General features: G+C 41.2%; 1 protein-coding gene across 30 annotated transcripts in view; it reads left to right on the forward strand.

The window, feature by feature from the left end:
• The window catches only part of DTNA (dystrobrevin alpha), a 199,365-nt gene extending 178,764 nt beyond the window's left edge, over positions 1-20,601 (forward strand). For 28 of the 30 annotated variants that reach the window (XM_081205860.1, XM_081205886.1, XM_081205870.1 and 25 more), the window contains 5 exons: positions 4,335-4,494; positions 6,406-6,495; positions 7,171-7,339; positions 11,873-12,005; positions 16,871-20,601. In XM_081205860.1, the coding sequence (XP_081061986.1) occupies positions 4,335-4,494; positions 6,406-6,495; positions 7,171-7,339; positions 11,873-12,005; positions 16,871-17,020 (702 nt within the window). In that variant the 3' untranslated portion in view covers positions 17,021-20,601. Of the gene's footprint in view, positions 1-4,334; positions 4,495-6,405; positions 6,496-7,170; positions 7,340-11,872; positions 12,006-14,230; positions 14,279-16,870 lie in introns of those variants that run through there. The other 2 variants (XM_081205865.1, XM_081205872.1) reach the window with 2 other exon arrangements.
• The last annotated feature ends 5,583 nt before the right edge of the window (positions 20,602-26,184 follow it).

Raw genomic sequence — 26,184 nt, forward strand, 5'->3', positions numbered from 1 at the left:
AAACTATTGAATTGTGTGAACGTGAGCAAACTCCTTGAAGTTGAAAATGAAGAGGTACTTCAGATTGATTAAATGCTAAGTCCATCCCCCAACCCAAGTAACAGCTTTGAGAATATTTGAAAAATAATTCCATAACCTATTTGTACTGAAAATGCACTAAGGTTATGTTTGTAGTTATCTTTCCAGATGCATTAAATCACACTAAAGCCAATGGAATAATGTCGCTTAAGTGACTAAAGTGTACCATTCTCACTGGCTCAGGAAGTGTTGAGGGATTTCTCACTATAATAAAGCAGAGTTTTGTTTCTTGGTTCAGCTACGAAATCAATGTGCAGTAGCTGGAACTATGTGCACACAGACAAGGAGAAAACTGGTAGTATTGAGCCATAGCTGATCTATTGGTATACAGTGGTACCTCGGGTTAAGAACCTGAAACTGTTCTTAACCTGAAACTGTTCTTAACCTGAGGCACCACTTTAGCTAATGGGGCCTCCTGCTGCTGCCGCCGCACCACCACCACACGATTTCTGTTCTCATCCTGAAGCAAAGTTCTTAACCCGAGGTACTATTTCTGGGTTAGCAGAGTCTGTAACCAGAATCATCTGTAACCTGAGGTACCACTGTATCTGCATTAAAAGTACTATTGTTACTTTTCATAATGTAAGATTTGAGCCCACTTTTTTATTGAACCCAACTCACTGAACTCATTTAAGTGAACAATCATTCAAATTGCAGTTTTATGCTGAATTTTCACTCAGATATTTTCAATATGAAAAGTAGGTTTTGAGGAGTGTGAAAAGCATCCTGACCTCCCCACTCCACATTTTTATGGTGTTGGGAAGGTTATACCTGATCATGGCCCCAAAATGTTACTGCTTCTTTGCAACTTCAATGGTTTCTTTCTCCTTCAGTGCAAGATCCCTGCCAATCAGTGATCACATAGAGCTACTGGTGGCACCAGAGCATAAAAATCACATTTGTCTAACAGACAACACTGAGGGTTGTGCTTTCATTTTAAAATATTCATGTCCTACCTTTCTGGGGAGTGGGCTGTGGAATATCCAAGTTGACTACACTGCATGGCAAAACTTTTGCCACACATTTTTGCATCTGACTACTAGTGACAGCAATGCAGTAAGAAAGGACGACATCCCCATTTGAAGGTGCATCTGAATACCAGTTTTCTCTATCTACACTGTGTTACTTTCACAGGCTGCACATCCACTTGCACATCTCCACCCATATTGTACCACAACCAGTCGAGAACATTTAACTAGGAGGAACAAAGGAGCATCTACCTTCTGTCTTTCCTCCTCCTCACTTTCCCCAAACCCCATCCATTTGTGAATACTTTTTCACAAAAGGGTGTTCAGCCAGCAAAGTGGGAGCTTTTCATGAGGGGTGAAAAGATTTGTAAAGGGGGGGACCCACTCTGTTTCAGCTCAGCATAAGTGCATACCGTTATAAAGGGCAAAGATATACAAATCTATCATATATATTTTCTGCTTAGTGTACTAAGCATTTCTGTTTTCCATGTTCCTAATTTTTCTGTTCAGAAATGTAGCTCTTTTATTTTGTATAGATTTCTACCCTGGTGATTCTAACCTGTGAGCCACTCTAGGTTCCAGCAGAGGGAGCTACATACCAAAGACTAACAGAAGAGATTTGTTTTAAGTTTTACCGAACTGAGGGGAGGGTGATTGTAGATAAAACTTAAGTATCTTACTACTAGTTTCTTATCAGTGCACTCAATGAGAAGATACAGATGACATTTCTCATTAAAATTGTCATTGTCTGAATCATAGCTGCTGTAACAGGAAACGGATTTGTCTGTTTGCAGACATAACAGCAGTGTGAGCTTGACTAAAATATTTTTTTTAAAAACCTAGAAATGCCAAATAGATACTTCCAGAACTAAGAACCCAAAGCAGCTCCCATACTTTTCTCCAGGCTCTACTAGTGTTTGTCTGGGCATCAAGATTCTAGCCACAATGAATAGTGTAAACTGTGGGGTTGGCAGTTAAGGGATAGAATGGAGCTATCTCCATACAGAAATCCACATTGGAACCATGGCTTCCAGAAATGGGGATAGTACCGGTAATTCCAGAGTGGACACAGAACTTACAGCAGGTTCAAGACACAATCCAGAAATAAAGAGAAATTTCTGGTGTGGGGTTGAGGATGTTCCCTCCTGCCTTGCGCTAGTGCAAAAATGCAGCTGAATGCCCCAGTTGCATTTGAAGGTCTTCTATACAGTGTGTTGTGTTGTGTTGTGTTGTGTTGTGTTGTGTTGTGTTGTGTTGTGTTGTGTTGTGTTGTGTTTTACCTTTGCCTTACTGAATTAGAGTGGACTGAGGAAACCATTCCTGCTTCCATGATCCAGTTCAAAATTTTGGTAGGGCAGAATTGAAACAATCCACTCTCTGTCACGACTCTGCAAGCTCCCAATCTACCCCCATTCATCCTTTCTTCTAAGCAACTGAAAGGAAAACAATTATCTGCCTAGGTCTCTCAGTTTCAAGGCCAAGAATCAAGGGACGAAGCCTTTCGCCCCACAAACACACCACTACCTCACCTGGTGTGACAATTTTTGCACGAGGCTCTACCCCAGTATATCAGAGTCCACTGAACTCTACCCTCTAGAATATTTGAGCCCCTCTCCCTGGCCCTGAGGGCCCTATCCACCCAAACACCAGAACTACTGTTCTCAGGAGTTGGCAGCCCTCAAACAGGAAGTGAGCTGAGCTTGGAGTGCCCCCAGGCCTGGCGGAAGTAGCTTCGATGTCACTTCAGCCCAGCGACAGTTTCCCTACAAATTCCCAGGATTCCCAAACATTTTTGCCACATCAGGAGCAAAACAGTGACTTGAAAGTGGGGTGTTGCTGTGGAAAGAACTTGGAAGAATGGACCACACCTCTTTGGCTGTCCACTTCCCACTATGAGCCTATTAGCAACTGTACTCTACTTCTAAAAAGTAAAGTCAATTAAGTTTTGTTCAAAGTAGACCCATTGAAATGAAGGGCCCTAACCTAGACATGTTAAACTTCGATGGCTCTACCCTGAGAAAAACTTAGTTGAATACCGCTCATTAGTTCCATGTATAGACTCCTATCTCTGCAGTCCATTCCCATTCCTTGCACAGAGTTCGTAACTCTAAAGCAGGTCTGCAAAACCTGTAACCCACCAAGCTGAATGCTGCTCATCAACTCTGTATGGCAACCAGGTGAGGCTCAGTAAACCACCTGCTGCTGCTCCCTACGTGGGATGAGAAAAACAGGATTAGCTGGTAGAGAATCGATGAGTATAAGATCTTGGTGTATTCTGTGACGTGTTCTGCTCACTTTCACTGACCAACTACATGTCTTTCTTATGACTGATGTTAAAACACTTTGTCCAGGATTAAGAGACCCTCCTTAGACTCACATAAAAGGCTTGCATGCACTCATGCTGGGGTTTGCTGTTTGGTTTTGTTTCTTAACAATAGCTATTTGTGCTGTGTTTTAGGGCCAAACTGTGCATTGCCTTAAACATACAGCCAATGATAACTTGCATCATCTCCTAACAAGCTTTAATTAAAGCAGAAGGTGTGACCTGACATCATCACGCTTAGCAATTTCCTTCCCTACCTTGCACCACCATAAGCAGAAGCCATTGAAAGACAGCCAGGGCAGAGAAGCACTGGGCATGAGGATGGCATGGAGTACTGGGTCCATTTCAGGACCCCACACTTCTAGTATTTGTTTTAGAAAGGAGTTCCTACGTCTAATTTTTGAACAGAGTTCTTTTCTGTATGAAAAGTTAACAATTCTAGCCAAGACTTCCAGTCTTCATAATGCAAAGACTTCTGCATCTGTGCAACTTTTCTTATATGCTTTGTAAAACACCTAGAAGCATATTTTGGCATTAAGCAGAATATAATAGTAACAGTAATAATAGTAATGCAAAATAGAAGACTGTATTGTATTACTATGCACATTGTTAACATGTAAAATATAAAAGATAACATTGTTATATTTTCCATGGGGGGGTGGAAGTTCCATATATGGGTTTTTTTAATGTCCATTTGAACGCTGGAACTTATCCTTTTGGCCATTTCTCCTGTCTTACTTCACTACATTTTTGCATTTCTGCTGTTTTACTAGTCTGCACGCCTGACCCTATTAACTAACAAAGAGACTGATGTGCTCGCTTTCCATCAGGATGATCCCAGTATTCAGCATGACATGGCATTTTCTGACTGTTTGCACAGGAGGAATATAATTGGCGATGGCAGCACTGGGGCGCTCTCTGCTGTAAGTCGTGCTTAACCCACTTAGCAAACCTTTTTATTCCAGACCCAAGGGGCAGGCTCCCCACGCTCTTCTCCCAGCCACACTATCAGCCGGCCTATTCCTATGCCCATCAGATCTGCGTCTGCCTGCTCGACTCCAGCCCACACACCTCAGGACTCTCTGACAGGCGTGGGAGGAGATGTGCAGGAAGCCTTTGCGCAAGGTAAGTTGTGCAGAGCATCCTTTGCTACAAAGTGGATGTGCTTAGGAATAGTCAGCAGGGGGTGGGGGAAATGCCCTGCAACTCAATGACTTCTTCCCTTATCATACATATGCCATGTCATCTACAAATGAGTTTTTTATCATTTAAGGTGGGCATAGCCACTGATGCATCCAGATCAGCCCCGGAAGCATGGCCAATGGTTGGGGTTGATGAGAGCTGTACTCCAACAACATCTGGAAGGCACCCCGATTTAGGCTAATTAAAAGCTTGTGTTTAGAACAAGTGGTATCAGTGAGAGGATTCCTAATGGCATAAAACAATTGTAAAAAGTTAGTATTGTTTCACCATAATGAAAAGCATGAGGAAAAGATTTGGCCTAACTAACTAAACAAGCCAGGCTTTCTAGATTATCTGCAACAGACACAACATCCTCTATTAATCAAGTGTACATAAAGATGCATTGTATTCTCTGGCCATAGCAATTATACTTCTTCATAATGTGCCACATTGTTGCATGATAATTTCTCATGCCAGCTGCTTGACTCCTCCGAGTCCTCTTCATTGGCCTCCAAGTCCCTATAACAAAAGCGATTCTTTTGTTAGAAGCACCAATTCCCCGGTATTGCTTTAGTGCAGAGGCGAGGACGAAATACAGAGCCCAGGGACCAAATGCAGTCCTCCAGGGCTGTGTATTTGGACCTCAGGACTCTCTGCAGGCCACACACCCTCCCCAGGCTGCATCTCTCATAGACTGTGCTCTGTTCTCTTGTCTGAATGTGTATTGTCCTTGGGTTCTAATGCCTCTTGCTTGCCTGGATAGAAGGTAGGAAGACGTGGGGGTGTATGTATGGATAATTCTGAACTGTGTGGTTTGAACATAGCCTCCACTAGAATATAACCTCAATGAAAGGCTGTAAGAAAGGGTTAAAAGTCCCTCCACTGCTCAGCCTGCTTTTTGCTTCTGGCCCTGATCACCAGTCCAGCATGTAGTCTCTGGAAGATTGCCCACAGGGGAATGTAGGCTTTGGGCTGAAGAAGATCCCCCTCCTCAGTCTTTGTGGATAGTGCATGTGGGCTGGAGCAGTAAACAGTTGCTGAAAGTATAAGCTTCCAATGGAGGAGGAAGTGGGTAAGAAACTGGGAAACTGTGTTAGAAAATGCAAAATATATGAATTTTGTATTTGGTTCGTAAGCAATGAAGATCCATAGCAAATAAAGAATAAGCATGGGAAGGATTAAAAGCCAGGTTGCTGTTTTTAACTCAGTGGAAAATGGGGTTGGTTTTTTATTTGTTTGTTTTTGTAGTGTTCATCATGGAACTAGCTCATTAGAAAGTTTTATCGGAAGGGATGGGGAACCTGTGTCCCTTCAGATGATGTTGGGACTTCATTATCCCTGACTGTTGGCCATGCTGGCAAGAGATGATGGGAGCTTGACCTCAACAATATTTGTGGGGCCAGACATCCCCTACCCTGGTTCTACCAGTTTAAGATCAGTGGCCAACATGAGTTTAGTGAAGCTGGGTTTTTGAGGGCTTGGGCAGGCACCATGAACTCTCTGAGGTTTTGTTTTCGTTGGCTGATCACAACACCATAGCAAACCTTGCTTTGGAATGCCCTCTGAGTTTCCAAAGTTGATTGTGACATGGAAAGCTGTCTGGATATCCCATTCCTTTGGATCCTGGTCCATAGTTTATTCTAGATTGGTGGCACCAGCATTAGATGAAACACTGAGCAGTGGTTGCTGTGTGGTGTAGGAAAGGGGAAACGATGCCCACATGAAAGCTACATGAATATAGATCTAAAATGTGTTTTTCATTTACTGCACTGCAGTTTAATTACACTCTCTAGGTTGTTAAGCTTACAAGGGGTAAGGAGACCTCTGAACATAAAGCTTTGCTTGTCTTCCCAGGTTCAAGAAGAAATTTAAGGAATGACTTGCTGGTAGCAGCAGATTCAATCACCAACACTATGTCTTCTCTGGTGAAAGAACTGAACTCAGGTCTGATTATTTAAAAGCAGAATTAATATTTAACCATTCAACACTCTTTTTAAAAAACCATAATGTTTATAGACTACAAAAAGAGATGTACAGTATGTTATGTAGAATATGTTTTTAATATGTAAGGAGAAATGTGTGGCAAATTCTGTTGAAGACAGTTGCCCCCATCCAAGGTAACTAGAGTGCAACGCTCAGAGTTTCTTTCTCTCTCCCACTCACTCACACACAAAATCAATTTTTTACTCTTGAAGCAGAGTTGCATAGTTTAACGCTACATGGGTAACAAAAGAGATCCAAAACTCTGTGCTGTTTTGCATAAGAAGGTTTGGCAGCAACCTATTGTTAGAGCTGTGGCACTGTGGTGCCCATGCTGACCCCTTCATTGGTTAAAGGGAATCAGCATGGGGATTGGCCTAATGCCTGTGTAGTTAAGGGATGTCAAGGTGCACTAAATAATCACACCTGCTACACAATAAATAATCTCTGCGCATATGTCAGAATGAGTATCAGCAGTATATGAGTAAAGTAAGCAAACTCTTTAGTTAAAAACTGTATGCAACTGTGTGTTTATAGCTATTTAGGATGATGGTGTAAAGTCAGTCTGTGCTAGAAACATGAGAGAAACTTCCTAGAGTTCATGTAATCATAGTACCATTGGCGCCTTTCTTCCCACAGAAGTTGGAAGTGAGACAGAGAGTAATGTGGATTCTGAGTTTGGTCGGACTCATTTTGATGACCTTGTTCCATCGCCAACTTCTGAAAAGGCTTTCCTTGCGCAGATTCATGCCCGGAAGCCAGGATACCTTCACAGTGCAGCTGCCTCTGGCACCATCCGCAGTGATATGTGGGTAACCCCTTGTGCTCATTATCTCTCTTTCCTTTTTAAATAATATATATTCCATATTGTCTTCAATAAACCATCTCTGAAGCTAAGCAAATGTGGTATGTACATGTAATATGGAGTTGCTCTCTTAACCAAATATTAGGCCAAGAATAGCAATGAGGGCTATTGTGTTTAAATCCATTTTATGAATCTCACAGCCTTCAAAAGAAAAACAATTATGCGGTGATTTTAACTTGGAAATTCAGCACTAAAGCAAATAAATGTAGAAGCTGTTTGTTTTCAGGGCAGAACCCTTTACTAGGAGATGAATTTAGCAATTGCTGACCTCCAGCTAGAGGAAAATAATGTTTCCAGTGGATATTGTTACAGTACTGTATATGTTTGTGGGGTGGTAGGCCGTAGGCCTGGGCCCCTTCTAATTCCTGAGATATCCAGGCTAGCTTCTTGGTGAGGTGATAGCCATGGGCCTTTAAGGGAACAGGGGAAATGGCTCAGAAATTAGCCTCCCCTTCCCATTCCACATAACAAAAACTGCTCTTGAAATTTTATTTCATTACTCCTAATCCTTAGAAACTGCTGGCCCCTATTGGTTCACAGAGTAGACAAAACCAGCAGTTGCACAGTCCACACTGCTGACCTTCTGCACACACTGTGACCTGGTTCACATGTAATGCTGAGCCAAACCATGGCTAAGCATGAATGAGCAAGCATGCAGGTACTTAAGAGTAGAAATCATGGCCAATTTGCCCCTATTCTTGCTCAAACCCATGATCCTGAGATTAAAAGTCTCATGCTCTACCAACTGAGCTACCCCTTCAGTCTGTATATATAGAGGACACAGAAACAGGTTGCACCCCCAGCAGGGTCCCTGTAATACATGGCCCCTTCCTCTGCTCTGCCTTCTACTTATGTATGTTAGACCTTAATTAAAAGCCATCACTGGAATTTGGTCTCTAATAAATTATCCCAAAGGAATCTCTTTTTTTTTTTTAATTTTTATTTGGTTTTCTGCTTTTATAAAAACAAAACACACAAACACACAACAAAAACATGTATAAAATCAGCAAATCCCCATTTCATAACCTTGTTCCCTGACTTCCCCCCACCCCCCCTCGTGCATCCCAGTTCCCAAGATTATATCAGCAAGTTGGTGTTTCTCCTCTTAACCATCTTATTCATCTTATTACCTCTTTTATAATAAAAATTGATTTTCCTAAGTTGGACTTAAGTTCTCTTCCATCGATTTTCATTTTGTCTTAATTAAGAGTCATATTAACCAAACCTAAAAGTCTTAAGAGTTTTTAAGAATCTCCTCTTCCCTCCCTCCCATCCCCGGTTTTTGTCCCTTCCCAATAGAAATCCAAATTCGAGATTCTCAGCCTGGGTTCCTCACGTCCGAGGCTTTCAAGTCCATTTCAGTCCCTCTCCGCCTGTCTTGTTGGTAGTCCTTTATGTCAGTCGTCGAGTCTGGAAAGAGTTCTTTCACCATCAAAGTGTATTCTCTTCCCACAAGGAGATTTGAAAGTAACTGCTGAAAAGTTTCCACAAAGCCTGTATCTTCAGAATCAAAGTCCAAACTGAGGCCCCAGTCATATTTCTTTATTTTAAGTTCCTGTATTCCATATTGTCCCGGGACCTCCTCCTTCTTCTTCTGTGACTTTCGCAGACTTGTGGTAGATAAGTTCCCAGCATCTCCTTGCTTGTGTTCCACAGATGTCAACTTTTGGTTGTTACTTCCCAAGGTTACTTCTTCTTTTTCTTGTTGTTTAGTCTCTTCCACCTCTGTAGATATTGTTTCCCATTCAGCTGTGAATTCTTTCTCATTCAGGTCCTCAATACAGAGAGCAGAGTTGCCTGTTCCCAAGGTCATAGTCACAAGTTGTTTATTCATGGCCAAGCTCTGCTCTTGTAAGGTTCCCACCAGTTGAAACATCCTTTCGATTTCCACTAGTAACTTTCCTTCCACAGCCATTGTATCCATTGTAGTTACACAGAATTCCCCCTAGAGGGAATCTGGTTACTTATTAGTCTTTTCTCCAACAGTCCTTTAACAAATTATTATTACTTTGTTTCCAACAATTTTGGCTCACATATAACTCGTCTTAGTCCAGAGGGATCTTAGATAGCGATTTTTCCACTTTAAACCGCCCGTTTGACAGCTTTGACAGCTGTCAAACCCCGCTGCTCTTACACAGGCACAAAGGCAGGACTTTCCCGAGCCCGGGAGGGGGGGTTGTTTAAAACAAAAAGAAGGTTTCCAAAACTCCACTCTCCAGCCCAAAATTTCCTTTAGCCAAATCTTGAAAGTTAATGTCCTTTTTAACTCACCCCACCAAGGGTAGGCTCTCCAGCTTAGCTCTTATGTCGTTGCGTAGATCGTCTGCAAGGGGGGGGTGCGGACTTCCTTTTAGCACACACCCCGGTCGTCTCCAATTCAGGGTAAATTTTTAAAGTCCCAATCCGTCTTACTCACGGGTGATTCTTTCAGTCCAAATTTTCAAGGAAGGAAGTCAGCGCTCTCTGGTCATGGCTCGCGGCTTCGCTCCACCGAGGTAGCGATCGACTCTCAGTGCCACACCACCCCCGTATCCTCTCCGCAGCCTTTAAAAAGGCTCTTCGTGGATCAGGGGGGGCGCTTAAGGCACCCGCCGAGTCTTCAGTCCGCAGGCATTCGCGCCTGCGGTTTTTAAGGGTCCCCGCGTCGCCGGCGCGGCAAAGACCCGTCCTCGGTAGAGCCGATTCCCTCCGCAGCTCGGAGGGAATCCGCCATTTCCAGATCGCGTCAACCCGGAAGTCCAAAGGAATCTCTTATTTGCACTCTTCCTCAAGTGTTTTGGTGGTTGTTGTTTTTTGGTGTGTTTTTTTGACTGCATCAGACCAGCACGGCTACCTACCTGAATCAAGTGTCAAGTGTTCTGCATTTTTTTGCTCAGTTTCGATCTTTATACATACACGATTTAAGCAGGTGGATTTGCAGTAGGACAAAGCCATTCTAGCTGCAGGGGGAAAGTCAGTCACTACCAAGACAATCTAAACCTAATTTCTGTATACAGAATTTCCAGTGTTGCCTTACCACCCATTTACAAAACAGTCTTTTGCAATGTAGAATATGACATTTGCAGAACTTTGCTTTGTCTCAGATTCAGAGAGAAATTCTGCATATCAGTTATGCCAAAGCATTAAAGACATACTGATGAGTCACAAATGTAGGAAAAATGCATACCAATACATGCCTATGCCTTATATCCTCTATTCAGGTACATGGTGAAGACTTTTTAAAAACTTTAGCAGGCATCTTAAGTTAGCCTTTTTTACTTTATGTTTAGTTTTAACTGATTTTATCTTTGTATCTTTTTGTAATCTCATTGTGCACAGCTTAAAAACTATGGTGTTAAGTGGTATTTCAGTTGCTGAAATAAATAAAAAAAGTAAAGTAGGAGATGCCCTGATTAAAGAATTGTTTGTGATTTCTTTAAATATGCATGTTTTAATTCAATTAATCAGAAGTTTAAGCTGCAATTCTAAGTGTGGTTACTAGGGAGTAAGCTTTACTGACAAAGTGGGACTTACCTCCAAGTAAACATACATAGGATTGCACTGTTAAATCAACTAACACTGTGCAAAAGAATCCTAAGCATGTTTAATCAAGCATGTTCGTGGTTTACTGCTCATTGTTTGTTTGGGGGAGACAAACTGCAAGCCTGGGTTAATACATACTGCAAAGCCAAACTCTGACTTTGCTTTGGATAGCACAGAAGCAGTGGGTTTCTTTCGACAACTCAGTTGGTGGCATGCAGCTGAGAAATTTTGTGGAAAGAATAAAGCACCCATGATCTTAGCTGTGAGTACCTGAACGCTTGCTCATTCATGCTTAGCCACAGTTTGGCTTAATGTTATGTGCTAACTGGGCTAGTGAGTGTGCTTTAGAGAAAGCAGTGCTTATCTTTTCCCCCAGGGTACTTCCTGTGTTCTCAGCTGTGAATTCCTACCCAGACCAGAATCATAAACACAGTTCTGACATAGATGGCTACGTTATCTCCTTCCTAGATTATACCATTTCACACTGCAGGTGTTGAGGGTCATATTGTAATTCTCATATGTTGTTGTCTCTTCGAAGTAAGAGAGAGAAGACTCCCTGCCAGTAGAAATCTATCATATTTCTAGTTTACAACATACAGATAGTATTTATTTATTATGTGAGGAAGCAAATATAGCCCCCAAATTTTAGGCTGGCATGGTGCAGTCTAGGAATTCATTTTTCAGAACAGTAGTTAGGGTCTAGCATACAGTAATTATCCCCAAAGGCACTGCAAGTAGGAATCTCTCTGTGAATGAACAGATCCATTTGAAAGATGAAATGTGAATGTGCAAACAAATAAGTCCTCTGTTTTGAAAGAATATACAGTATATGGAGTTTTTAAGAAATACACAAAACAGGACTTGCCTTTCAGAGTTCATGAGAAAAACGCAATGAGTTCTGAATGTTAGCATTTTTAAAATTTTAGGAAGCTGTTTATTAATAATTGTCTTTAGGGTTACAGAAGATGGAGACCCTTACGTTAGAGCAGATGATGAGAACTATGAAAATGACTCTGTTCGCCAGCTAGAGCATGAGCTCAAGATGGAGGAATATTTGAAACAAAAGCTGCAGGATGAAGCTTATCAGGTAAAAATAAAAAAGAGAGCTCGGCAAAGTATCTAGGTAAAATTAGAATCCACAAATGACACTGTGCTGGATTCTATTTTGGTTGGATCTCAAATGTGTTCTCTGTAGAGCTGAGGCGTCAGATTCCAGCTAGTATTATATTCATTCATGTTTCTATGTGTGAGTAATCAGGAAGTGCTGTAGGTATTGAACTGAACAAGGCTGACATTAACCTCAACAGGCTGTTAGTTGATGCATCACAAATGCTAATAGCATTCTCTGTCAACAATGTGCTTTGCCAACTGTTTTTACTGATTTGCAATAGAGTGGTGCTTGGCTCACGTGTGCATGTTTGGCACTTATTAGCTGGAGAATAGAGTGAAGATTTGCATGTGTAAATGAGCCATCACTGATTTAATCTCTGAAGGTTGACCTTCCATGTTATCCATCGCCAGCTCAAAGAATGTGCTCAATGGAGCAACGCAATCAAGTTTTGAGTAATGAAGTAATGAGAAACAAAGTGATGATATGCATATGGAAACCAGCTCTATATGTTATTTCATTCAAAGAAAGTTAGGCTGTGGCCTTCTGCATTAAGGGGCTATTCTCATAAAAGTGAATCTCAAGAGTCGTCATGCAGGCATACAAACAAATGAAAAAAGGATCAGCAGACAGGTAGTCCAGTCCTGTGGTCTAGGTAAACATATGTTCAAGTTACCAAAACATCTATGTAGCAGATGTATATTCCTTGCATATCACTTCTCATAGAAGATATCTCATAGAAGGGACCCTGAGAACCACCTTGTCCTACCCCTTGCACTGCTGGAACATGCAGCTGTCCTTTAAGGGAATCAAACCTGCAACCTTGGCGTTGTCGGCACTATGTTCTAACCAACTGACCGATCCAACCTGTAAAATGATTGCCACTATGCCAAAGCGGAGCTAGTTGGAATCCTGTCCAACTAACGCCCCTCCCAGCACTGTAAAAAAAAATGCAGCCATAGCAATACGAAAGAGGCACTGTCGCCATGGCCACTCCCCCACCGGGAAGATACCAGTGGTAGAGCACTTGGTTTGCATGCAGACAGTCCCAATATCAATCCCTGGCATATCCAGGTAAGGCTAGGAAAGACTCCTGCCTGAAACCCTGAAGAGCTGCTGCTACCAATCAGTGCAATGATAATATTGATCTCAATGGACCAATGGCCTGACTCTGTGTAAGGCTGCTGCTTATGTTTCCTATTTTCCCCTAGCAACTCTGTTGCAACTCTGTTGCTACCTACTAATTATAACATAGCATCGCATAAAGCAATCGCCATGGAATGATAGCACAAAAACTGTGATAGTGTCACATTATGATCACATTGTCAGGAACAGACCACGTTGCTTTTTCCTGTGCAGCTGGTGCCATATCCCAGGGATTACAGTGAAAGCAACCCATCCTTGCCCTGACTCCTGGCATAAGATATGTCATAGAAATCCTCTTGTTACCCACCAGGCATAAATCAAGGAAAGGATTGTATCATAGGCTGCAGTCCTTGGCCTAGTTAGATCCCTTGAAGATAGTGTTCCAGGCACATGTGCCAGGGCGGATCTGCTATGAAACTAAGGAAACTTAAGATTCAGGGCCTCTAATCCCAGAGGGACCCCAGAAGAAACTTTAGTCTGCATTGTTTGAAAATTGTGGGTCTAGTAGACTCAATTTGATTAATTTTTGGTTGTACATGTTTCAACAATCCCAAAGTTTGAGGGTCAGTAGCATGGATGTTGTAAAGGTATGATGATCTGTCGTGGAACAACCCCATTGAAAAAGATAACAATAGTTACCTAGACCTCAATGCTGGTTCAAGCTTCAGGGCCCCCAAAATTTACATTCGCCACTGTATATCTGCATAGAAAATTACTTTATAAATGAACAGTTGACTGGTTTGAACTTACAGGAACCTTGCCTGTCAAAGAAATCACATTCCTTTTATACTACAAGGCACTGAACTATAGACGGTCTAGGCACAAGAATTAGAGAGTATTTCTTTCCTCTCTGCTCTGGTGCTTGTAGTAAATGACCTTTGTATTCAGAACAGCAGCCTTCTTACAGGATCACCTGGCATGCAAACTTCTTTCCTTATAAATGTGTAGTGATACTGGTCATGAACACTCGCTCACCTTTCTTGTCCACTGCTGTCTCCAGAATGCTACACTGGTTTGGCTGCTCACATCTTCAGTTTTGACTCTCTTTTTATTTATAGGTCAGCTTGCAAGGATGAGTAACTAGTATCACTCTCCTCTCAAGTAAGTATTCTGTTAGTCTAGATCTCTGGTCAGCAGGTGGTTTTACAGGCAGGATGAACTGGTTGTGTGTGAAGGAGAGAACTGTTCAAGCCCAAAGTGGACTGTTGCTAAATTCAGACATCCTTCTCTTCCCTCCTCTCCTTTCCGCTACCTAAAATTGGGCACAGAGACTAGTGTGTAGCACTAGTTCTCCTACTGCTAGATCCTCCTATTGCTGGCATGTTCCTGTGGGTCTCTCTTTCCTATTCTCTTGCTTTTTTACTTTGTAATGCAACTGGCAAGGCAAGCAGGGGCTTAAGTGAGATGAGTTTCTGCGTTTGCTTGTGTACTTCAGTTTATCCACACCAAGAGTCTGCCTCCCATATTTTTCCTCTCCCTTAAGAAACAGAGAGAGGCTAGCAGTTTTGGAACCTATGGCACCCCTCAAGGACCAGACTGAACCCATGCACTGCCAGTTTCTGACCTTTAGTCTAGTACAGAGGTGCTCAAACTCCCCCCCCCGACCACTTGAAAATTGTTGATGGTTTCAGTGGATCACTTAATGATTTTTGTTCCTGTTGTAGCAATTGTAACAGCTGTGTTAAATGTTATGTGAATGCTAATAGTATTTTTAGTACTTCTTTTCTTTCTTGTATTGCATTGCATTACAGTTTGCATTCCATAGAATATAAGAAAGAAAAAAGGCAATTAAAATGAAATTAAAAATCAATATGGATATTTAATATGGGCATCTGAATGAAGATGGACCACCTCAATGAAGCTCACAGACCATAGTTTAGGAACACCTGGTCTAGTGGAACGATTTCATCTGAAAGCTGGCACTTTTAAATTTAAGTACCATCTAAAACACGTGCGCAACCTTGCAGTTTGCTACATGTATTAACTAGTCAATTCAAGCCATCTCTCAGAATTCTCCCCAGTTATAATTCTCTAATTTGCAGGTTTTAATTTGCTTCTTCTTTTTCTGGGTACAGTGCATTTTATAAACAACTATAACTTAAAAGCAAAATAAATGAACTGGGCTAGAATGCAAACAGCAGTGCCATCAATATTCATTATTAATGAAATTTGTCCACTGTCCCTCTCCATGGCTGCTTTACTTTGGGGCATTGTTAAGAAAGAGAGCGTTCTCTATATCTGTGAAAGTGTGATTGAGCAGCTAAGATGTTTGATTACCTAAGAAATGCTTTTCACAATGAATCTCTTCCTCCATTTCATTCAGCCTCACAGGCACTTAGCATTAATTAGGTGTGAAAAATCAAAGGTGCTCTTAATATATTGTACTTCTAGCCCACCTGTCCTTCAAAGAGCTAAAAGTGTTGTGCACAGTACACACACACACACACACACACACAGCCTTTTCCCTTCAAAAACACCCCTGTGAGATAGGTTAGGCTGAGAGTTGGGGACTGATGCAAAGCCACCCAATGAGCTTAATGGCTGAGTGGCAACTTGAAGCTGGATCTTTCAAGTCCTAAACCAACATTCTGTTCATTGCAGCACACTGGCTCTCCCACATACTGACGATTTCCACATGGTAGCTATGCGTATTACAGAAATTATAGAAATGATAGTTTCTATAGAAACTAGCATTTCCACAGCAGAACTCGAGCAATGTGTACAGCTCAATATGTTCTTGTACACCTCCATGCTTTTACTCCACCTGTATATTATACGGTAAGTGCCAAGTCACAACCTATGCTTGCTGAACAGTACTGGTAAAGTTACCAACCTGAAGAGGAGTGTATCATATTGTTAAGGTAAAACTGTCACCCTGGGATATCAAATGTACTGTCCCTAAGTAACAAGATGAATGATATGGAATCCAGCCCAATACCATTGTTCGTATTTAGATTCAACTGATTTCAGTTTAGAAATGTGCCATCTGGATTCAATCAAACTGGCCACTACTATGATTTGTAAAAATGTGTTATCTATCATATGCCAGCAACAGCTTGCTATACTTTTGAAAACATTATGTAAATAGTGTTACAAGATTCTAGATGGCAAAGATACAGTTGGTGATTGCTTATGGCAGAATTTGTTTTAAAAAATAACCTGCGAGGTTGTGTTTTTATACTGTACTTTATCCTGCATTACACCAGGCACCTTTAATACTGAAGGACAAATTCTAACATTCTTTTTAAAAGAATTGTACCATTATACCCTTTAATAGCAACATAAGATTATTCCAAAAGGTTTGCTTAACATCCCTTTGTGGCTTATAATGTAAAACAAATACACACTTTTCTCTGTTTCAGGAAGCTTAAAATTAATTTCACGAGTCCAAAATTCAGTTGCGTGGTCCAATCTATAGAAAATTTGTCAAATTTAAGTCTCTTCAAAGTCTCTGAACAGAGAGAGCCAGGCTACATTTACCCACAACCCATTTATCTACTGCAATGCATTGTATGTGGGGCTGCCTTTGGAAAGCAGGATACCGTCCTTAAATTTTGCGTGTGTGTGTGTGTGTGTACAGGAACTCCATGTATGTCATGGATCAGAGAAGGGCTGTGTATTTTTAATACGTCTTCCTCTCCCCCTGCACTGCCAATATGCATTATGCAAGCTTGACAGTATATTATATATATTGACAGGAAAGCTGCAGTCAAATGGACAATGAAAGTGACAGAAGAAAGGAGGAGGAGGAGGAGGAGGAGGAGAGCTGCACTCAGACGGATGACAGAGAGAGCCTGGCTGCCAGATTCACAGAAGAAGCAGAACAACAACAAATGCAGCCCCTCTGACATAAGATAACCAACTAGTTTTGAAGACTGTAGCACAGTATTTTTGTTCTACCAGTTGTAGTTTGTAGGTGTTTGTTTTGAAGAGAGAAAAAAAAGACTTTTTATTTAAAGCTAACTTATATCAGCTACATTCTTTGTAACATGGCTCATTACTGGTGAAGAACACAGGCTGAAACAAAATGCCGTTATTACAGTTAATGGCAGTACTAACAAAACACTTAAGACCTTTGCACATAATGTTGAACCTCTTCAGTTTACAATGACAATATTAATATACTGTTTATATTAGGAGTTTGATTTCTGAATAGTTTGAGATTTTAGAACACTTTCCTACACTGTACATTGTTTTTCCACAGAGGAAATTTTAAAAGCTACAAATGATGCATTTAACACTGAATGAATATACTCCTGAGTGTACATATTTATAGCCCAGACGCTAGACTATGGCTGCAATCCTCCAGCCGGCTGTATGTGCTGAATCCCGCCAGTATCTGTGGGACTTCAGTGCACATGTCCAGCTGCAGGATTGCAGACTTAGATTGCAATTTGTTTTACAGTCTTTCTGCAAAAAAGAAAAAAGAAACGAAAAAAGACTTGTACAAAATGCACTAAGAAGTATATCTATGATTTAGGGCTACTACATAACTTAGGAATGTTTTCTTTCAAAGTAATCTAACAAATCAGCCATAGAAGTTAGTGTAAATATTTTCTTTTCAAATAGATATCATATACAAAAGGCAACATTCAAATGATATAGAATCTAGTTTTTAAAATCAGCACAGATCTTCTTAAAACTGTGAACTATGTTTTGAAATACTCGTTGCTAAAGCTGTTTATAAACCACAGGTGCCATAAAATCCCTAAACTAACTCACGTTAACGTATAATCTTTCATAGTATTGTTTAATAGCTGTTTTAGAACTTTAGTAAGCATGTGTTCTTTCACATTTCTCCATCCTTCATATCCTGTTTGTTGAGGCCTTCAGCTTTAAATGTACAGGCTTTAAAAGTGCGCTTGCAACTATTTTATTTTATTTCTGAATGTGCATTGCCTTAGCCAGCCACCAGATGTTCTGCATGCATTCTTGGAAATGTGTAATGAGACTTTCTTTCAGGACTGAATGGGGATACTAAGTATATCTATGAAAAACACAGAGGGGAGTACAGTCCTTCTACTAACTATATGTAGTTACAAAGGTGTCTCTTTGAGTAACACTTAACATCCTATTTCAACTATATAACAGGGAGGAGAGAGACCATTGGCCTTTGCATTCATCTGGATTATAAAAAGGGGGGAGGGGAGTTGCAATGAGATTTCCCAGCCATTGGTATGCATTGAGTTAGCCAGTAGCAACTCACACCAATGATATTTTAGCTAGGAATAAAACATTAAGTAAGCTGGAAATTTCTAGGATTCCACTAAGGTTTTGAATACATGGCACAGCAATTCTAATAATGGATGTCAGTTTGGGAAAGGGTCAGTTTTATAAATACCGTGTTTAATGGAAACATCGTAGAAAATGTCCTATCATTAACCATAATAAAGCTTCTCCCAAAGAGCTACTTCAGAGTTTGTCCAAATTAGAAGTTTAATCCCTCTTCTGATTCTACTGGAAATAAGGATTGGACAAATTTACTTGAGTTAAAAATAGTTACTAGTACTTTTCACAGATGCATGAAATCATTGCTACCACTGGCCACCTTCCTCTTTGTGTATGTTTCAGCACTGTCTCTATGTAGTCAAATCTCACGAGTCAGACAACTGCAGAATATAAAATATGTTTACATAGAGACACTCCCTAACCCAACATTTGCAATAAATAATCCTTACTCCTGTTCATATCTGCCAACAGGTAGATACATCACAGGTTATACATAACCTGTGACCACTTACCTCTCCTGTAACCTTCTCTCAGGAACCAGAACTCTACTAGTGCCTAGCACTCAGCAGATAAAACCACTACAGTGTTAAGAAATCTTGCTGACATGTCGCTCAGGATTCCAGTCAGGTGTTTCCTGAAGAGAGACAAACTGGACCAGAACACAGCTCTGTCTGAATGACCCAAATCCAGTCGCATAATTGCAGTTGGGAGTAATAACCACGTTGCTTTAAAACATTTTATTTGCACACCTATATTGCATGTAAGATCCATGCATGAGTCTTACATTTCAAGGTTTATGTAGCACCATTGCCATCTTCATTCTCTCAGCCTGGTTTCAGCACATAACCCCCAAGCAGTGCTCTAGGTGGCCTGTTATGCTCCGGAACTCTAAGATTAAGCACTTTTTAATTTGCCTCTCCACAAAGAAAAACCTCGTTTTACAATATTACCCAGCTTTTGAGCTGGTAGTGGCCCAGAAAGGACAGTCCTTCCCCCAGTTTCTCTGCAGCATGTGTTGTGGAGGGAGCAGGAGTGCCACCATCTATCCAATGCTACCATCCATCCAACCAACCAACCAACCTCCAAGGCCATCAGTCATTATAATGCATATTTAAATAAAGATATATATGTGATAAAGTTCCACAGATGTTATTCTGTGACCAGACCACATTTTCAATTCCTGGATTTTATTTGTGCTGTTCAGGCCTCCATGAGTTGGATTTTATGTGTGGGTGCCCCATTTAAACATTATGCACAGATGTGGGTGTCTGTCTAGAGGGTGACACTGGAAGGCATCACCTCCCACAAAACTGACACACATGCACATGTAGGAGAGTGGTCAGATGAAAGTTTTTTCCCAAATGGGTCTATGTTTTAGCCCACTCAGTCCTCATCTATTTGTTAAACTTGGTTTGGATTGTGAACATTAAAGTTACAGAAAGGGTTGAACTGGCCTTTTATTTAAAAAATTATGGCCAGTTACCGCAGCCAAAAACTCCTGTTGTGGATTGTCAGTGGAAAGGTAGTTAAGAGAGAGGAATGAGAATGTGAAGAGGAATATGATTCTTGAATGTTGAAAGAAAAGATGGAGAATAGATTCTCTGTAAGTAGTAATGTTAACTAAAAACTGCATTAAAAGGTGTGTGGCCTTTGTTGTGATAATATGTATTTTCTTATATGCATGAGACAAAATGTTGCATCATTATTTAGCACAGATGTCTGCCTTTACTTTAATCATCTTCTCCCATCTTTATTAGTTTCTTGGAATTGCTGTAGATATTTATTGTAAATACTGCAACCTCAGGTTGCAACAGTTAGGTTGGTTCAATTCAGTGAAAGGAGCCTTGAACAACGAGTACGCTGCTGTGTCCTGAGAAGAGAGGGCATCTTACTTGTGAACCAAAAATGTATGAAGAGTTACATCTTGAGGCTACTGTCTGATGTTTTTAACTACTGTTATTTCACACCAGTCCAGACAGACTCACACTACAAATTTTACATTGTTCATTGGTATTGTAAACAACTATTATTGTATGGGGTTTTTTTGTATTGTTGTTAAGTATTGTTTTGTGTGTGCGTGCGTGTGTTCAAACCTACTGGGGACATGTTATATTTTGAAGTGATTAAACTATTTAATTGTGTGTCTATATTTTGGAATGGAATTATTTCTTCATTAAAAAAAAATAATTTTTAAAAGTAATTCAAGAAGACTCTGTTTTGTTGTTTACACTGTCCCACAGGCTCACTCATAAATTTTATTTATAAAATGGTTTCTACTCTACTTTCCTATTTTAACATTGTGTGGTATTCCAACTACAGTAAGTTTTATTCAGAGTAGAGCCATTAAAATCAAAGGGTGTGACCAAGTTGGGTCCTTTAATTTCAGTGGCTCTACTCGGAGTTAAACTGAGTTGAATACCACTCATAATTATGTTACGTTAGCCAAGAAAAAATAATTATGTTATGTTTGGCCAATTAAAAACAATCTCAAATATTTAAAATTACAAGAACACAATTCAAAACCAAAGGGAAAGCAGATAAAATTACTCACTGCAAGGTGGTTGTTGGCATCTGTCTGCCTCAAGAGACAATGGAGTGCGCCTCCGGGGTTAAAGTCAAACCGTTTCATTAGCAATACCAAAGTGACCTCCCAGGGACGCAAGCCTGGGAAGATGACATGACCCCCCTCTCAGCCACACTGATGTGGTCCAAAGGAAAGCAGAGCAATACATTTGACACCATCTTGTCTGCAGGAGTTGCCGGAAGGAGGCATACAAGGTGTCATCCAACCGTCCTGGATGTGTGGGGTGTTAGGGGACAGGTAGTACCTCTGGTAGGAGACATGCCATGCTCTTTCTGGGGTAGTTTGTCTGCCTTTGGTCCCCACCCCACTCAGCTCTCACCTGTGGCTCCTAGAAGTTGTCACTAAGTGACAGCAGCCATACTTCAGGAAATGGCTTCGACTGGCCAATTACAACAAGTGAGGGTAGTTGATGGGTCTCAAACCCTCAGTGAACAGCAAGGTAAAGGTAAAGGACCCCTGACAGTTAAGTCCAGTCGCAAACGACTCTGGGGTTGCAGCGCTCATCTCGCTTTACTGGCCAAGGGAGCCGACGTTTGTCCGCAGACAGTTTTTCTGGGTCATGTGGCCAGAATGACTAAGCTGGGCGAAACCAGAGCAACACATGGAAACACCGTTTACCTTCCCACCAGAGTGGTCCCTATTTATCTACTTCCACTTTGACGTGCTTTCAAACTGCTAGGTTGGCAGGAGCTGGGACCGAACAACGGGAGCTCACCCCATCGTCGGGATTCGAACTGCCAACCTTCCTATCGGCGCCACCCGTGTCCTGAACAGCAAGGTAGCCAGAGATAATTTTGCAGTTTTGGCAGTGTTTAGAATCACCTCAGGAAAGGGACAGGGAACTCCAGGGGCAAGGAGTTCCACAGTTTGGGCATCATGACAGAGAAATACTGCAGGGAACAGCATGGATGTTATTTTGTCTTGATTGGTTATGAATACACTTTCAGAGAAGTGGTGTGCTGGTAGTTATAATTCCAATAAGAGATGAGTTTTCTTTGAATTGCTATCTCCCTCATCCCTTTCCCTCTTGCCAAGGCTGCTATGTTTTTAATAACTGCATGTTATTAAGGCTACAATTCTAGACTGGGAGCAAGCAACACTGAAAACAATGGGACTTACTTCCAAACGACATATATAAGACTGCGTTGTTAATTAACCAAATAGGCAGAAGCAAAGAAAATTATATTATGGCTAAATTAGGTTTGCCATCAGGAACAGCTTGGAAACACCAGATTCTCTTTTGTGGGAACAAAGCAGTTCAAGGAGTAGTACACAGATTGGAAGCAATTTTAGTTAATTGGGATAATCATTCAAGCCATGTAACACATGGATTCCTTTTTGGCTGAAAGCCACATGGGTATGTGGGGCTGAAGAAAAGAAAAGGGAAGGCCAAGGTATCAGGTGTGCTTTGAAAGAAAGCAGCAGCCACTGCCAGCACAGGTAATTCTATCCCCCAGGGCAGAACCAAGACAGGCCCCAAAGGCATCAAGCCCCAAATCTGGCCCTGTTTCCAAGGCAGCGGTTCTGAGCAATGCTCTTTAGAACCTGGAGAGTTTTCTTCAATTTTAGAACATCAAAGGTAAAATGTTTCATTTTGTATGCACTGTAATTTTAAAGTGTCTGTGGGGGTGGTTAAATCTTTACACTGTCTTATTTCCTTTCAAAGACCAAACAAATGATCACATATCCCAAAACTTCTGTGCTGACTGGAGAACCCTCACTGGGTTTGGAAAACAGAATAATTAACACTCAAGGGGACTGTGCTGTTTGGACATTCCCTCTGCAGTCCTTGAAGAAGAAACGGGGGGGGGGAAGCTGCTTATGGCCTGGAATAAGAGCTAGGTTTCAACAACAACAACAACAACAACAACAACAACAACAACAACAACAACAACAACAACAACTTTGCAGTATGGCATCAATAATTTGGTTTCCTGGAATATGAAATTAAAATGACATTGGGTTGGATCAAGTGTAAGGAAACTTGAACATTGTTCCCATTGAAATCAGTAGGATTTAAGCAATAATTCACTTGTCCATTGATTTCAATTAGACCACCTGGTTCAACTCACTTGGTCTGGATCTAACTCAAAAGTGATTGTTTTTCATGCTAAAACTCAATAGTTCATTGGTTATTTACATTTTATATAGGAAGGTATTTAATACTTTATAGAAAGATGACTCACAAAACTCTGTATAAATAAATGAAAGGGACTTACTTCCAAGTAAATGTTATCAAGCCAGCCATGCTAATTTGTATGCTTACACTGAAATTCAGGCATGCAATATTCCCTTTCTTATTGGTGTGCTTAACTGAGAAAGAACTTGGAATGTGAAACTATCTAATCGCCAACATGCAAAAAATGGTGAGATATGTCCCCAGTCGCAGTAAACAAGTGATGGAAGTATTGTTTACCCTGTGCAGATTCTGCTGAATCAGCTGAATAAACAAATTTAATGATTCTGCTCTACTTCTATTTACCTGAGTTCTTATAGCTGGCTAGCCTCAATAGAGAAGATCTCCATAAGGGAAGGCATTGCTTTCCTGATTGTATGATGTCTGGCACCTTTCCTGGGGATCCTTGCAAATATAATGACAGGCATTTTGCTGGTCTGGTAATAAAACAGGTTTCTACATAATCTGCATACAATAAATTTGGGTGCTGCTTCAAATAATTATGATGATGTAAACACACAAGTTTCAATCCACCTTAGCTAGTAATGACTGCAATTTGCTCTAATGAGAGCTCCTTTCCCATCCAGTTGAAACTAGGATTCCCAATCTGTTTTGGTACCTCAGTGACACACAAAGGATTAAAGCTCTTCTACCACTATCCTGATGCAAATGGGAGGAGTGGAGGAGAGAAAGGGATGGACTTTCAAATTAGTTTCACAGAACTCGCAACTACATGAACAGCATTGCATACAGTTTGGCCTCAAGGTCAATGGAAAGGAATGGGATTTGTGACAGACTGGTGCCATTGGTTACAACAGGATTTAGAAATGACTAATGTTAGCTGGACTGGAACTTGACATGTTCATTTATTCCCAAATGCATTTTTATTTTTTAATATATTTTTTTAAATATTTGTATGGCAGCCTTGCTATAAATTCCAGGGAGAGGTTTATAGACTATGCTAGGTAAAGGTAAAGCGATCCCTGACCATTAGGTCCAGTCGTGGCCGACTCTGGGGTTGCAACACTCATCTCGCTTTATTGGCCAAGGGAGCTGGTGTACAGCTTCCGGGTCATGTGGCCAGCATGACTAAGCCGCTTCTGGCGAACCAGAGCAGCACACGGAAACACCGTTTACCTTCCTGTCGGAGCGGTACCTATTTATCTACTTGCACTTTGGTGTGCTTTCGAACTGCTAGGTGGGCAGGAGCAGGGACCGAGCAACAGGAGCTCACCCCGTCGCGGTCCTGGTGGGGTGCCATTGCAGCTGCCCTCCTGCCCACGCTGGGCGCTACGCCCCCGCAGACAATGCGTCACGTCCCCAGGACGCATGCCACACCCTTGCGGACGGTGCACCACGCCCCCAGGACGCACGCCAGCCCCACCCCCGCCTGCTCTCCACCCCCCCAGTGCCAGAGCATGAAGCTCCGCCACTGCTCCTAAGCCCAACATTCCAAAGATGAGAAGCTATAGAGGTGTGCAACTGTAATATTTGCAAGAAAAGTCTCAAAGTCTTGATAAAGTGAAATAAAATCTATTTTATGTTTTAAACAATATATTGTTTCCTCTCCTCTTCCTGATAGTAAACAAAAAAATTGACAAGCACTGATTTGTGTTGTTGTTTTTTAATTTGTCTTTATACCGGAGCTTTGAACAGCTCCATTTGTTACATGTGATGCACCCACAAAGAGGTTACTGTTTAATGAGGCAATTCTGTACAGTTTTCCTCCATTTCCTCCCATCCCCCCCAGCAGTAACAGATGTTTTTTCCAGTTTGGTTTAGGAAATGGGTTCCTTTATTTGATCCATGTTTCTCTTCATTTTCAATCTGCAGTTCAGCAGGCACCAGGGAAGGTTATAATAATTAGAAAGCTTAACCAAGGAATAACTTGAGAATTGATAAAGCAGATTTTAAAGGGCATTTTTAAAAGATGAATCCAGTGTGGTTTGCTGCATAGAACAATTCAAAATGGTTTATTTGAAGTAAACTGTAAATTAGTTTATGATCTTATGCCTTTATTATATTATTAGATTTAACTACATGTTTACCTATCTGCTGTTGTTTATTTTATGCCCTACCCCACTCAAGGGTAGGCTACCAGCCTTTAAAATGAGTAAATAGTAATGAGTAAATAGAGATAAAATCATTGCTGCTTTCCCTTGCTGATTTTGTGCATATCACACAAGTTGCTCTTGATATAGTTTAGGCCTCCTAACTCCTAACTTCAGAGGACTGAACCTATTTAAGTACAGTCAAACCTGGGTTGTCAGATGTAATATGTTCCAGAAGTTTGTTCAGCTTCCAAAACGTTTGACAACCGAATCACAGCTTCCGATTGGTTGCAGGAGCTTCCTGCACTCAGCGGAAGCTGCGTCGGATGTTGGGCTGCCAAAAAAACATTCAAGAACTGGAACTTTTACTTCTGGGTTTTTGGTGTTTGGGAGCCAAATTGTTCGAAAATTGAGCCATTCGGGAGCTGAGGTTTGACTGTATATACACTTTAACAATAACGCTTCACAAAACGTATGATTTACAAATTGCCCTCGGTAACATGATAGGTTATTGTTGTTAGCTGCCCTGAGCCCGGCTTCGGCTGGGGAGGGCAGGATATAAATGAAATTTATTATTATTATTATTATTATTATTATTATTATTATTATTATTATTTTATTATTATTATCATTATTATTATTAAAGGTAAAGGGACCCCTGACCATTAGGTCCAGTAGTGACCGACTCTGGGGTTGCGGCACTCATCTCGCTTTATTGGCCGAGGGAGCCGGCATACAGCTTCAGGGTCATGTGGCCAGCATGACTAAGCCGCTTCTGACGAACCAGAGCAGCGCACGGAAATGCCGTTTACCTTCCCGCCGGAGTGTTACCTATTTATCTACTTACAATGGTGTGCTTTCGAACTGCTAGGTTGGCAGGAGCTGGGACCAAACAATGGGAGCTCACCCCGTCGCGGGGATTCGAACTGTCGACCTTCTGATTGGCAAGTCCTAGGCTCTGTGGTTTAACCC

The sequence above is a fragment of the Podarcis bocagei genome (assembly GCF_964188305.1).
Source record: "Podarcis bocagei genome assembly, chromosome: 8".
NCBI lineage: Eukaryota > Metazoa > Chordata > Lepidosauria > Squamata > Lacertidae > Podarcis > Podarcis bocagei.